Consider the following 13493-nt stretch of genomic DNA (forward strand, 5'->3'; position numbering starts at 1 on the left):
TCATTTACATTCCTCAGCTCATGATCAAGATGTTATACAGTATTTTCAGACAAAGAGATAACAAATGAGAAAGACACAAAGCTTTAGTGACTATTAAGTGAATGCTGTGAGAAGTCTTATTCCCCTCTGATGATAAATCAGAGGTTTAGGCAGGCTGAATCTCAGACCCAATTTATGTATCAAGGCTGACCTAAAGCCACGCAGGCTTGAAGTGTGTGAACGTGTCCTCCCACAGGGAAATTATTTTGCATGCCCACTGGCACACACTTTTGCCCAAAAGCTGTTTCTCAAGCCAGGTGAGTTTTCAGATCGCGTAACCACTCAATTTGCAAGCACTCTTCATAGACATACACACTGCTACAGAGAATAACTGCCCTGTAAATCTCAGAACCCCAGCTGCAGGTGTTCAAAGCTTGTGTGTCTTACTCTGTGCCCAAGTATTCAGAGGCAGAGCCAACACTCCTCACAGTCCAAGCACTGATGCTTACCTAGGCAACAGATTTTCTCATCAGATTTTCAGATTTTTTACTTCTCAAGAAGGACTCAGTGGGAAGCTCCTCAACTGCTACATGTTCCAACCTCTGCCCGAACATTTGTAAAACAAAAATTAATTTATAATTTCTAAGCACGGCTCATCACTTCATTATTTCATATAGTGGTGATTATTTTTCTCTGTATCATTCTAACCACGCTCACATAATTCAGTGAACAGAGATGAATTTATTTTTCAGCATCACCTATTTGTGGTTCTGTTTACACATGGTCGTGAAACTCACACTTGTACCACCAGTTCTCTTGTATTCCTTGTCATCATCATTCCTTTGGTTCTTCTAGGGTGTCTTCTGCTCAAAAGTTCTTCTGACTGGCAGAATAAAATCTGCTTGTCCAGGGGACAGGTTAGGAAATGTGGCATCAATATACTTTTGAAAAGCTTGTCTTATTTCTTGTATTTCAATTTCCAGGCTGTCCTTCCAGTCTGTCATCTTTTCCAGTTTTTGTGTGAGAGTTTTTACCTGTCCTTCTGCTGCTTTCCGTGCAATTGTCACTTTTTCCAGCTCATCAAGATGTAGCATTTCTGCTTCCCTGAGCTGTTTTTCAGTCTCACTTTGATTCTCTTTTTCTGCAAGTCTCAGGGCAGTATTAATCTCACGAGATTTTTCTATGTTTAATTGCTCTATAATCTTCTGATATTGCTCCTCAGCTAACATACTTTCTCCCTTGAGCTGCTCCATACTCTTTCTATTTAAAACAGAAAAGATTTATAAGGATTACTTAAAAAACAATTTAAGTCTGCTCAGGTTGTTGTCAAACCTCTCTTATTCAACTACAAATATACATCAAATCAGAACTTGATGTAGGACCTCTGAAACAAAACAAGGTAAAAGAAGGCCACTGATGACACAAAGGCAGTTGCAGAAGATTCTAATTCTGCATGTGTTTAATCCAGCCATCATTTAATGATGCTTGCTTCCAAATGAAAAATACAAAGGATTACTCTTTCACTCTTTGTTCAGGTCTCTGAGCTAGTACGCACCGATTTTCAGATAGACTTTGAAAAATTCTGCCCCTGAGTAAAAACGCTGTCTTGAAGTGAAACCTAAGAACTGATTTCTAGACTACAGATTCATCTGTAATTTTGTTTAAGTGGTAGTGAGGACATCTTTGTGCTAGCACATCAGTAATAAAGCATAAAATTTATGTTATGTAGTCAAAACATTCCGAGTGCTATCCATCAGTGTTGGCTCAGGGATATGTAAAGAATGGCACATCAGGCATCCATTAAGGTTACTGAGCCAAATATTTGAATTTGGAGAAAACAATTTCTGCCCCCTGTTATTGCTCCCTCCACTTTGTTGGAGATACTTTCACAGAGCTCTACTAACAGGAGAAGTCAAAGAGACCAGCTAAGTTTATGCGGAATGTGATTTATCTTTGTCAGAAAGGGCATGTTTTAATAGTGAAAATGAAGGTGTTAAATAATGGATCAAAACTTAAGTGTAAATCTGTTCAGAAAAAATAGAAAGCACCTTACAAAGGAACACACCTGAACTGATCTTTTCATTGTGACAGCATCGGGTTATTTTGTTGTTTGTGCTGTCAAAAAATGAAATGTATTCTGCTCTTAAGGGAGAGGGGTGTGTTAGCATCTTGACATCAAAGCTGTCTAATTCACAATGCTTAATCTTTATGGGTAGAATCTCCTGCGCTCCACAGAGCTCTATATGAACACATCTTTTTCAGTGTTGCATAGATGTCAAGAATGGCACAATAGGCCCCTGAGATCTTTATTTCTGATGACTCTAAGTCAGCCATAAAAAGCAAAACTTTGGGATCCTTGGTTAGCTTTGTGATACCTGATCTTAGGAACAAAATATCTTTCATTTCTATATGGAGTGTCAGCAAGAGAGAGTGAGCCTGCAGCTCTTGCTGGCCACTTGACACTTCCAATTTCCAAATATGTTTTTTTCTAAAGTATCTATTGATCTTTGCCTAGAAGATGCATCAGAGCAATGCTGATGCAATTCTGTTCATTTTCTTTCGTGGAGCACGTGTGCCAGCCAAGTCAGAGGAAACACTAAGAGCACCTGTGCTGCGTGGCGGCTTCCTGCAGGGCTCTCTCCCTCTCCTCTTCCCTGGCTTCGGCCACCGCTTGCATCTTCTCCTGGGCACACTCCATGAGGACACACTGAAGTCTGTGAGCCATGCGCTGCTCCGCAGCTTCAGCCTCTTTCTTCTGCTCCTCCTCCATGTACTGCTTCATCTCTGCCTTTGCCTTCCTCACCTCTTCCTTAAGCAAAGTTAAAAGTAGATGTATGTAGCGGCAACTTATTGTTCACTTGTCTTTAAACAATTCCCAGCAAAACCCAGCAGAACAGACTTCAGGAAAAAGTTATGAGGCAATTACAGTGACTTACTGTAGCATCATTCCACATCATCCATGTTTTCTACATAAGGCGCAAGTTTCCCGGTATATTTTCTTCACAATCTCTCACGTGGCCAGTGCCATGGTTTTAGAGTGACATGGAGAAGCCTGGTGCTTGGTATGGTTGTCATCAAGATATTGCTTGGGCTGATAAATTATGTTATAATACTAATCTTAGGTGGTCTGGATGGACATAGATATATTTGGAATCCCAGACAACTCTACACCAATATACCTCCGCTGCCATTATAGACCATGTCAAACTCCTGCCAAGCTTGACCATCCAGGAGAGCAATCCAACCTACTTAACTCGCTGCCCAGTGCTCTCTGCTGCTTTCCCACCATTCACAGTTCTTTCCAAGACCCCTGAACCACTGCATCCTCTGTGGAAGTGTCAAGACATTATTTGGAAAGCTCCGGCTGCCTAGATCTTGGTGGGTTTTCTAATACACAATGAGCAGAATTACATGAGGTTTGATGTAAATCTTTTGCACACCCAACTATAAGGTCTGTACTCTGTATTTTTCTGGATACCGGTTGGTTTTCTACTGCTGACAAGCGGAGTGACAAATAATAAGACCTGCCTATAAAGAAGCCTAACTAAAGCCATTTGACTATTAGTGGTGGTGGAACAGTCACATCAGCACTGCTGAAAAAAGCCATTCCTCAGGCTACCAGCTGAAAGCAGTTGTCTTTGGCCTATTCTAAACGTAAAAACACTTCAATCACTCATTCAGTGAGATGTCTTGTTGGCTGCCACTATGGGTTTGCTTAGACAGATGCTGAGTAAGTTTTCTGCCACCACCTCTCCACGCTACTTGCTAGTGAGCACTGTTAAGACACCTCTTAAAATGAACTGCAAGAAACACAAAGCACCAAATAGAAAACATCATGCAATTAGTTTAGATATATTTGCCTCTGCTTTTGTTTCAGCTGTAGAATTCTCTATCTGCTCCCTAGTCCTTAGTCACTAGAACCAATGTTATCAGAACAAACGGTACGTGTTCAAATCCTGAGCACTCAGGTCTATGAAGATATGTAACAGGCTTGTGGCAAGTAATTGAACAGTTAAACACGAGGAACTGAGCTTCTGCCAACTACTGTCGGCGGATGCTATGACAGCAAAAGACAGAGCTCCCTTGGAAAACAGCTCCATAAAACAGAATGAACTCAGCTGGAAACTTAAGACCACTGTAAACGTCCCTGCTTTTCCTCTTGAGATGCCAAGCACATTGCTTTGACTGCCTGCAATATGAACAGCTATTTAGAAACTTGTATAAAATAAAATTCCAAAGCAAAACGCTCCAGCAATTCTCTGTGCACCCTTCATCTGTCGGTGGGAGACTGCAAGACTAAGGATGAGAAGTGTAAGATGGACTGCGCAGTGCCTGACTGAGGAGCACTTGGATGCTCCAGTAATAAAAAGCCATGTGAAGTGGTGCAGAAAGCAGGAAGGCTCAGATCCAGAAGGCAGTTGCCCTCCTTCCTCTCTGTATATCTCTGAGGCTTTTCTCAGATATTAAACAGCCACATAAAGCATGTGCTAAGCATACGTAGAAATTCAAAGCTACAATTGGTGCGCTTCGTTTAGGAATACACGTATGCTGGCATTTTTCCTTCTCCTCCATCCCACTTAGGGTCCAGGTTCAGTAAGTCAGTTAAATACCTTTCTAGCTTTGATGGACATCCAGCTCTAACCATTCTGTCATGCTGTGACATAAAACTTCAGGATGGATTTAAAGTTAAGCCTGTATTTAACTGCTCTTAAGAAATGCACCTAATCAGGTTCAGCGGCTGGCTGAATCAAGGCCTGACAAGGAATTTTCAACAAAGTCCACAAACTTAATTCAATAAAAAAAGCCAAGCAAAACATGCTGAAAATGAATTAAAAATCCAGCTAGTTCAAGCTCATGTCTCATCTAGCACAAAGATAAAGCCAGATATCTTTAGGCCAAATACTTCTCCTGGCACTGGAGTTCAAATCTCAGATGAATGATGGTCATGGTTATGGCAAGCATCAATAAAAATCTTTTTTTTTTTTTTTTTTTTTTTTTTAACATACACTTCTATTTGGAAACCCGAGCTGGGTTCTGGCAGAAGTCTGTGGTTTTCTTGCTGAAGAGTTCTACTTTCGGGGAGTATGTGTATTCCAGAATTTCCTCTTGCTCTCAAAATGTTTCTGGTTGCAAATCAAGATATTACTTTTCTTTTTTTTTTTTTTTTTTTTTTTCTGTTTAACATAGAATTATATTCTCAGTTGGCAAACACGCGGTTCTATCATGCTAGCTATTTCCACGGTAATGAAAGCAAACTGGCTCATACCTTTAATTCCTCTCCAAGTTTTTGTTTGAGGTCTTGTACAAACGCACTGTGGTTAGCGGCTGCCTCTTTGAGAGCTTTATCCACCGCCTCTTCCTTAAGCATTTCAGCCTTTAAAACAAGTTATTATTTAAGTATAGGTGCTCACATTCTATTAACATGGTATTAAGATGAAGCAGAGGTTACACGATCAATAGTTCTGTATTTTCTTTTGGCCCATTTGGCAATTTTATTGCAGTGATTCCTGTTAAAATGTAGCCACACTATAGCATTGAGCTGCCACAGTTGTAACACTATACATATATATAACATAAAGGACAGTTTCAGAATCTTACATAGCACTATGGGGAACAGCTTTAACAAGGGGTAACTTCTGTGTGCTTTGGAGACCATTTTCACACTAGATGTAAAATTTGTTATTAAGTCAACGTATGCTTTGTTGTGCTCAGAAACTGGAGAAATACGTGGGTGCAATCTGTGAACAATCTGAAATTAATGACAGCTCCATAGCAGTGACCTCAAAGTTCTTTAACTGCCTTTATGCTATAGCAATTATCCCAAAGAATCATCATCATTTAAATGCCAGGACCATAATTTAATTTACCTGAGACCAAAGTTCAGCTTTCATTTTTTCAATGCGCTCTTGTATCTCTGCCTCCTCCTTTTTACGGTGTTCTTGTTGAATGTCTGCTCCAATCTCTGTACAATCAACACAAGCGGTTCATACACAGCAACCAACCATAGTGCAGAAACCTGTGTCTCTCTCCTGACCCCATCCTCAGCTGAATGAAAAAACCCAAGAGGCTAAAACCACCTATTTCACATACAGGAAAACACAATTTTTACTGCTTCTGCAGTTCCATAAATGCAACAAGAAGGTGCTGAACTCAACTCTCAAGGAAGGCCCAGCCCCAGTGCTGCAGGAGCACAGCTAATCCCTTCAGAAAGATGGAGTGAAGCAGCACAGAGACAAAGATAAAGACAAAGACCCTAGAATCATAGAATGGTTAGAGTTGGAAGGGACCTTAAAGATCATGGAGTTCCAACCCCCCTGCCCTGGGCAGGGACACCTCCCACCAGACCAGGTTGCTCCAAGCCCCATCCAGCCTGGCCTTGAACCCCTCCAGGGATGGGGCAGCCACAGCTTCTCTGGGCAACCTGTTCCAGGGTCTCACCACCCTCACAGATGCCTTTCTGCTTCCCAAACCTTTCCCCTCCTCAACAGTGGGATTTCAGATCCTCCCCCTCTGCCTTTCCTACTCAGTGCCAAGCCTGGGCATTGCTTTGGATCCTGTTCTCTCTGCTTGGCAGAGAATTCTCTATAACCTCTTCCTGGGTCATAGGAAAATGAAAATGGATTAGAGCCACAGGAGGTCTAACCTCCACACAGCCACCGGAGGATCAGGGCTCCCTCTTTCAGTCTTCTTCCCCACTCCACATGGGTAGGAAGAGTCCTCTTATGGAGCTGACACATGGAAAACAGCAGCAGGATGGGATAAAGGGGTCAACTGGTTTAAATCAACAGAAGTCCAAGAGTGCATAAATCTTAGCAGTAAGCATGTTGTGCTCCGACCACATAGCTTTTCCTCAGTCCATTGTACTAAGTAGTAAAGAGAAAATAATTTAAAGAGAGACTGTCTCCGGACTTCTGGATGTGTTTTATGCTGTATGTGTTAACACAGAGCTCAATCCTCATGTTCTGAGATATGCACAGCGCTCACCCTGCTGCTGGGGCTCTCAATACACCGATAACCAGTTGATAATGTTTAAAATAGAAACCAAGCACACTCCTCTTCACAATGCAGATTAATTAAAATGCACAACGTGATTTCTACAGAACTTTACACAGCTGATCAGAAGCCTCTATGACAATTAGGCACAGAATATAAAGATACTTCAGATTCTTGCCAGGTCCTCAAACATATGAACGCCACCACATGCTTTCCTTCATCATTGAGGTTATGATTGTGGTATGCCAGAAAAAAATAATAATCAAGCCTTAACAAGCTCTACGAAGCCTCAATCCAAGGTCAGCAGCCAGAAGCAGGTATAAGAAGGTAGGATTCAGGATAAAACACCCCAGCTGTCCCCTGCTGAAAGATGAGGGGATGATCTTTGCAAATATTAAGTCAAGCACAGTTCCTCCCAAGAAACTTTCCCTTAGAAAATATTTGCTAACGATCTTACAGCTAATTCTCTTTTGCACTTCATTACACCCAAATCTGAATGCCCTCATGCACCACAGGACAGCTGACCTTGTTCCCCCTCTGAATAAGCTGGATTTATTAAGTCAGAAGGTAAGTACAGTTCTTTCTTACCAAGATGTAAACCCTGTCATGACTGTCAAGAACAGGCAGGTACAACAGCTCTTGGAGTTTTCCTGAATCTCATATTGTGAGGAAAGGACTTCAAAAGCAAACTTACCCAGTATATCATGATGAGTATAATACCGTGTTCTGAAAGGTTTATACTCCCGAATCCGATCAAAAGTAGCATTGGAAGGTGGTGGTGGTACTACTTTAGAACATACAGCACAGCAGACAAAGGAGTCCAGATCAGGACTTCTAATCATCGTGGTATTTTAGTATTATTCTGTAATACAGTCACTAAAATGTCAGAACCCTATTCCTGGCAGATCTCTTGCTTGCAGGCATAAAAGCTTGTTGTTGCTACAGAAAACATGCAAGCTGATGAAGAGAGAAAAAAATCATTGGCCATTACTTTTTACCAAGTTAGCCAAAACATTTGCCTTCAGATTAGGATTCACACATGCTGACAACTCAGTAACAGGCTGTAGGCAGATGATGAGGGAGCGTTGTAGGAAGTGACCCCTTCCAGCTTTAATACAGCTCCCTACGTAGCAACTGTTACTGGGCAGGGCTGGCTTTGCTCACAAAGAACTAACTTTCCCTCCTAATAGTTAAGCAGCCTCATGCAGGCTTTGGCTTTTTTAATGCATTCTTTTGTTGTTGAATGTCAACAATTCCCATTCAAACCATGTAGTCTAAGGAGATTTTAGGAGCAGTACAATAGCTACCGTTTCAGATCTGTGAATCATAGCATTTTGTTGCTGTTCTTGGTGAGGATGTGAAAGCCAGCAGACAACAAGGAACTGGCAAAAACCTGAGCGAGTCACAGTTCCTGTCAAGCCAGCTATCACCCACTGTAGATAATTATTACTATATTGAAGATGGAATTGAGAAAAGAGGAAGAAAAGAGCCAAGCAAACAGATTCTGTTACAGATGTAGCTCTGCCTGAGTCAGTTTTTTCCCCCTTTAATCCCTACACGCACATATTTTTTATGTATATAAATCAGGTACTTAAAACACCAAATGCCAGTATTGTCAATATTATAACACCAATTAATTTACTACATTCTTCTCTATATTTGCGCAGCTTTATCTCCTTTTTATATATAATTTTTATAGCATTAAAAGGATTATCCGTACAGCAGCTGCCACAAATAAATACGGAAAAAGCTCCTTAATAATAAGGACAAGTCTAAATATTCCTTCAGCCTGGGCAGTTCTAAATTAACCTGGTTAACAGGACTTTACTCCATGCACCAGATCAGAGGCCCCACCTCAGACAGCTTTTCCATGAAGTGCCATGGCCTACACCCTGCCCAGGTCAGTCCCATGCCCTTCTCTTTCACACCCCCTCCTTGTTTTCCCTCAGTAGCTCCCAGATCCATATTCGCTTCACAAAACATAATTGAAAAATTTGAGAACCCAAATCCTGCATCATTCCCAAATCCGTGAAAATGAAACACTGGGCTTTTTCACTTCAACTCACCTGCAGGTATAAGGATCAAAGTGTGTATTTTAAAAGCCTGCAGAAAAACAGGCTAAAGTGCTTACTGTAGCACTGGTTTTGGAATAATTTGGTTAAAATCATGCAAACATATGAGACTCATGCATTTTAATGAACTGAAGAGAGCTCAAACCCTGTGTGACCATTTTTAAAAGAACAGATTAACTCTAGAGACCCATCACATCCTATCAAACAAAACATATTCTACAGGATACGCACAGCATGTGACAGTTCTGAGTATATCATCCATTCACCTAGAAATTCCTTCACTCCTCAAAAGACAAGTAGTTTTCCTCACCTACAAGCTTTCAGATTTGCCCAGGACCCTGCTGTTGTGAGGCAGTTAGGCTCACAGAAGAGAATATGCTTTTAAAGGCTCTAAAAACGCTATTTTTTTTTATAGCTTTATCAAAGGTAGAGCTCACTGCCCTTTCTCAGAAAGGAGGTAGCTAAAAGCAAGGCCCAGCTGAATTTAGGATACAGGTAACTGTAAAACATGAACAGAAGGAAAATCGCAGGTTCGATGCGAAGGATTTAGAGGGAGATAGAGAGAAAACGCACAGAGCAACTGCTGTCCCTCTGCAGTCAGTCACCTTTTGTATCTTCAGTAATCTTTCAACAACAAAACCCAAAGCAATTTCCAGAGTGGCAAAGCAGATGGCCCTGCGTATTCTTGCTTTTTTGGCCCCAGAGAAGCCAGCTTGGCCAAAGTTGGTTAACAAAGAGGTCTCTCAGCTTCTTGGGAGCCCCTGATGGGGCTGTAAACATGAGCTGAATGGAAAACTGTAACCAGAACACTAATTCAGCCCTGTGGTGGAAACAGGGCACGGCCTGGTTTGTGCTTTTCCACCACGGGTTCTGGAGTTTGGTTAATGGGATACCATCCCAGAAATGTCAGGCACACAGAAGGAGGTGGAGAAGCCCATAGGAGAAGGCCTCAGTGCTGGAACAAGAAAGCCCATAAATTTTGCTCAAGGTAAAGGCTCACAGGGAGGCACCCCATGTGCTAAGGAAACACCACAACACCCACTCACCCGCCTTCCAGTCACACTCACAGCGGCACCGACCAGCAAACTGCCAAGGGTCACCTCCAGCCCACACGTGGGGCCGTTCAGCAAGACTGGGCTGCTTCAGGTTGATACAATCTTTTCTCTGTGTCCATAAAAACTTGTTGATTTTAGACTTTCCATTCCTTAGTCTGAGCTCAGTAACCTATAATAAATTAATGTTACATAAAGTGCTTTGCAATATAGAGAAATTTAGTTTTTGAATGCAGCTTAAATAAACTAGTCCTGTTGACTAGTCAGGAACACACCACAAGCTCTGGCTAACCTGGAGTTACACGCACCATTTTGTGAGCTGATACAGGTTTGTTCACTGACCTGCTGGATGATGCCAAACAGGAAAGGTAACAGCTGAGTTCTTCCTGCCTTTCTCTTGGCAGAAGCACTCATTTCAAATTTTCTCCTCTATCTAGCTACTCATTCTTTTTTTTCATTTGCAAGGAAAAGTATATTAACATCCAAGGATTATTTTTGCCAGTATTGTACAAATTTATAATTTATTAAATAAAACCCCTCAATGACTGCTTTATCAGATCTTTCTTGCCTTAAAATTACTTTACTTACACCAGTGTTAATTATCAACCTTCGAAACATCAAGAGATCTGCTTCTTCTTTTCACATGCAATACATTATGCCTTCTGTTTAAAAAATAAAAGATGAAAAAGACAAACCCCTGCTTTCACTTAATCAAAGCAAAGAGAGAAGTGAGCTGAACTATCATGTAAATTTCTAAGGCATTTACCAGTCTTGACTGCACACCGGGGTCAATAGCATGTCTCCTGACACACTGCGGAGATCGTAGACAACAATTCTTAAAATCACTTTTATGTTTCCATGTATCTTAATTGCAATTTATTTGTACAGGCACAGCATTTTATAAAGGAACTTATATTGGATTAAATAGCAAGAGGGACATTTATTCATTATTTCAATGGACAGAGAAAAAAATAGCAGTTGCCTTGAAAAGTTCTGGGAGTCATTTGCTGATTTCCTTCCTTATGTTCTCAGTCCCACTTGGAAGTTTTCCTCCTCATATACCTGGACCCCTCACTGTCGACTGCTTCATAGAGGTCCTTTTTATTCTCTACTGTTGCATGCAAATAACCAAGGTAGGCCACACAGAGGCTAATTGCTATGAGTCCAAATGCCATCACAGGTTTGTTCTGACCAAAAAAAAAGAAAAAGTACACATTTTTAGTCAAAACATTTTTCATTCATCACAAACATTACATTCTTCAATCTTACTTCAGAAAGTTAACAGTGAAGTATCATGACATCCACAAAAAATCATCATAATCTTCTTGTCAACTGATCTAAATAACTTTAATAAGCAGCAAGAAGGGACACATGATTTTCTGATAACAAAAGGCATTCTCTATGAAAAAACTCTCATTGCATTGCCCAGTGCTCTGACTTTTGCTGCTCACAAACGCTGCTTGAGCGTGAATGAGCAGGCTAAAACCAATTAATGAAGGTTATTATCACCAACATCTACCAGAATTCACCTGGATATACTACTGGCACAACGCATGCTACTCTTGCCAAGCAACCTTGATCACACTCCTCTAAAACAGATCATGTGTTACCATCACAACATCTACATTTATTATGTGCACGAAATTCCATCCAGTCTTTCTGGGTTCTGCTAGCGTAAATTAAACCTGAGTATCATCAACTTAATTACAATTACATCATTAATTATAAAACGCAAGAAAAAGAAAAAAAAAATATTGAAAAGCTACTAAAAATCCCCTCCTTTCATACCAAAAAGTTCACATTTTATAATTTTTTCCTTTTTAAATATTGACAAGAATGCTTATTACTTAACCTATCAAATTACACAGGTAACGTGCCCATAAACAGTCTTTCTGAAAGCAACTTGGCTAGGTACAAAAGAATCAGACAATATAACAGTGAAATCAAAGCTGGAATAAACAATGTAATGTTCTGGGCTCTTAACAATCAGAGTGGAAAAAAAAAAGTAAAAATATTTTTAGATACATTACTGGGTGGTTTGCATAACAAGAGATGGTTATATAACACACACAGAATTGCAATGATTATTTCAAAGCAGGCATGCCTCTCCAAGCATTTTCAGTTTCTCTCAGAATGAGCCCCTTACAGGTTTAATGAAAAGCTCTGGGTTCACAGCTCGGAAAAGCATAGTTGTTTGAACACTCCTGAGTCCTGGTTTCCTCTCTTTGGGTATTTCATTTTCGTTTGGAGGTTTGGTGGAAGACATTTTAATTAATGTTGAATACTTCCTAAAAAACAAAATGAAAAATAAATGTCATTTTAATGCAAAAATGAAAGAACAACATTCACTGAATACAAGTTCACACTCAGCTCGTTTTCTACAGCATGAACTTTAGTTTATATACATATAAAAGATTGCCTTTGGTGTTACCTAACACTCCCAGCTTAAACACACTGATTTTCAATCTTGTCAATTTTGTGCATCCCAAAATTAATTTCTGGAGATGCACATCTTTATATATATATATAGCAAGTGTAAGCCTCCCGGTAACAGGCTTGGGTTTTTTTACTTGCTTTTGGCTAATGCTTTAGCTACCTGTAGACCTAGCAGCAGCCTTTCAGGCTAAAAAGACAGGGCACACTAATTTTATTTTTAAATAACCTTATGTGTGACAGCGCAACCTGCACCCTGTTGTAGTGTGGTCACTCCGTCCACTCACCCCAGCAGCCTTAAGACTCAAGTCTCCTCATACAAGGGACAAGTCCCATGCAAGATGCCACCTAAGCCAAGGTGAATACATCATGCCCTTGGTTAGCTGCTTACTGGGGGTTAGAGGAGACGCAGTGCTAAGGATCCCCCTGCCCCCTAGTTTGTAGGAGTGTGGCACAGCCAGGGGGCCAGGGCCAGGAGTCACAAGTCGCTGTGGAGACGACAAGCACAGCAAGGAGGTGAGGGCAGCTTGAAGGTCGGCTAAAGGCGACCGTACAGGCACAAGGCCCTGCCAGGCCCAGGGTGGCACAACGCCAGTCCACACCCGAGGAGCGACCGCCCAGCACCTCAGCCTGACTCCCCCATACCCGCCCCCAGCAGCACAAACCCTGAGGGCGGCGAGCGAGAGGCCAGAAACCGCCCCTCCGCTCTGAGGAGGCTCCTCACGCCGCTACCGGCTTTAGGCCGGAGACGAAAGGAGCTATTTCCCCACACGGAAAACACCGGCGGCGACACCCGGGCCATAACGACTAAGGCCAGGCCCCCGCCACCGCTGCCGCGCCCCAACGGCGCCTCAGAAGGCGGCGGGTAACGGTTAACGCCTCGCGACCAACGGCCGCCGCCCCGCCTGCCCCCTCTCTCCCCCTCCCCCGCCGCTACTCACCCCGCGCGCCGCCGACGGGGCTT

At 41.8% G+C, this 13493-nt stretch overlaps 2 protein-coding genes across 4 annotated transcripts in view; both read right to left on the reverse strand.

Moving 5' to 3' along the window:
• Positions 1-568: 568 nt before the first annotated feature.
• On the reverse strand, positions 569-8037 carry LOC106901558 (chromosome unknown open reading frame, human C6orf163). Its single transcript, XM_014964403.1, has 5 exons — positions 7667-8037; positions 5847-5941; positions 5246-5353; positions 2586-2788; positions 569-1239 (listed from the first exon to the last, which is right to left on the reverse strand). Exons 1-5 carry the CDS (start codon positions 7812-7814, stop codon positions 831-833), a joined length of 963 nt encoding a protein of 320 aa, XP_014819889.1. The 5' UTR covers positions 7815-8037; the 3' UTR covers positions 569-830.
• Positions 8038-10929: 2892 nt separating this feature from the next.
• The window catches only part of SMIM8 (small integral membrane protein 8), a 2671-nt gene continuing 107 nt past the window's right edge, over positions 10930-13493 (reverse strand). The window contains exons 1-3 of one of the 3 annotated variants that reach the window (XM_014964484.1): positions 13471-13487; positions 12243-12384; positions 10930-11283 (exon numbers count right to left, since the gene is read on the reverse strand). In XM_014964484.1, coding sequence (XP_014819970.1) covers positions 11125-11283; positions 12243-12362 — 279 coding nt within the window. In that variant the 5' untranslated portion in view covers positions 12363-12384; positions 13471-13487 and the 3' untranslated portion in view covers positions 10930-11124. Of the gene's footprint in view, positions 11284-12242; positions 12385-13194; positions 13347-13470; positions 13488-13493 lie in introns of those variants that run through there. The other 2 variants (XM_014964482.1, XM_014964483.1) reach the window with 2 other exon arrangements.

This window comes from Calidris pugnax, unplaced genomic scaffold (assembly GCF_001431845.1).
Source record: "Calidris pugnax isolate Ruff unplaced genomic scaffold, ASM143184v1 scaffold219, whole genome shotgun sequence".
In the NCBI taxonomy this organism is placed as follows: domain Eukaryota; kingdom Metazoa; phylum Chordata; class Aves; order Charadriiformes; family Scolopacidae; genus Calidris; species Calidris pugnax.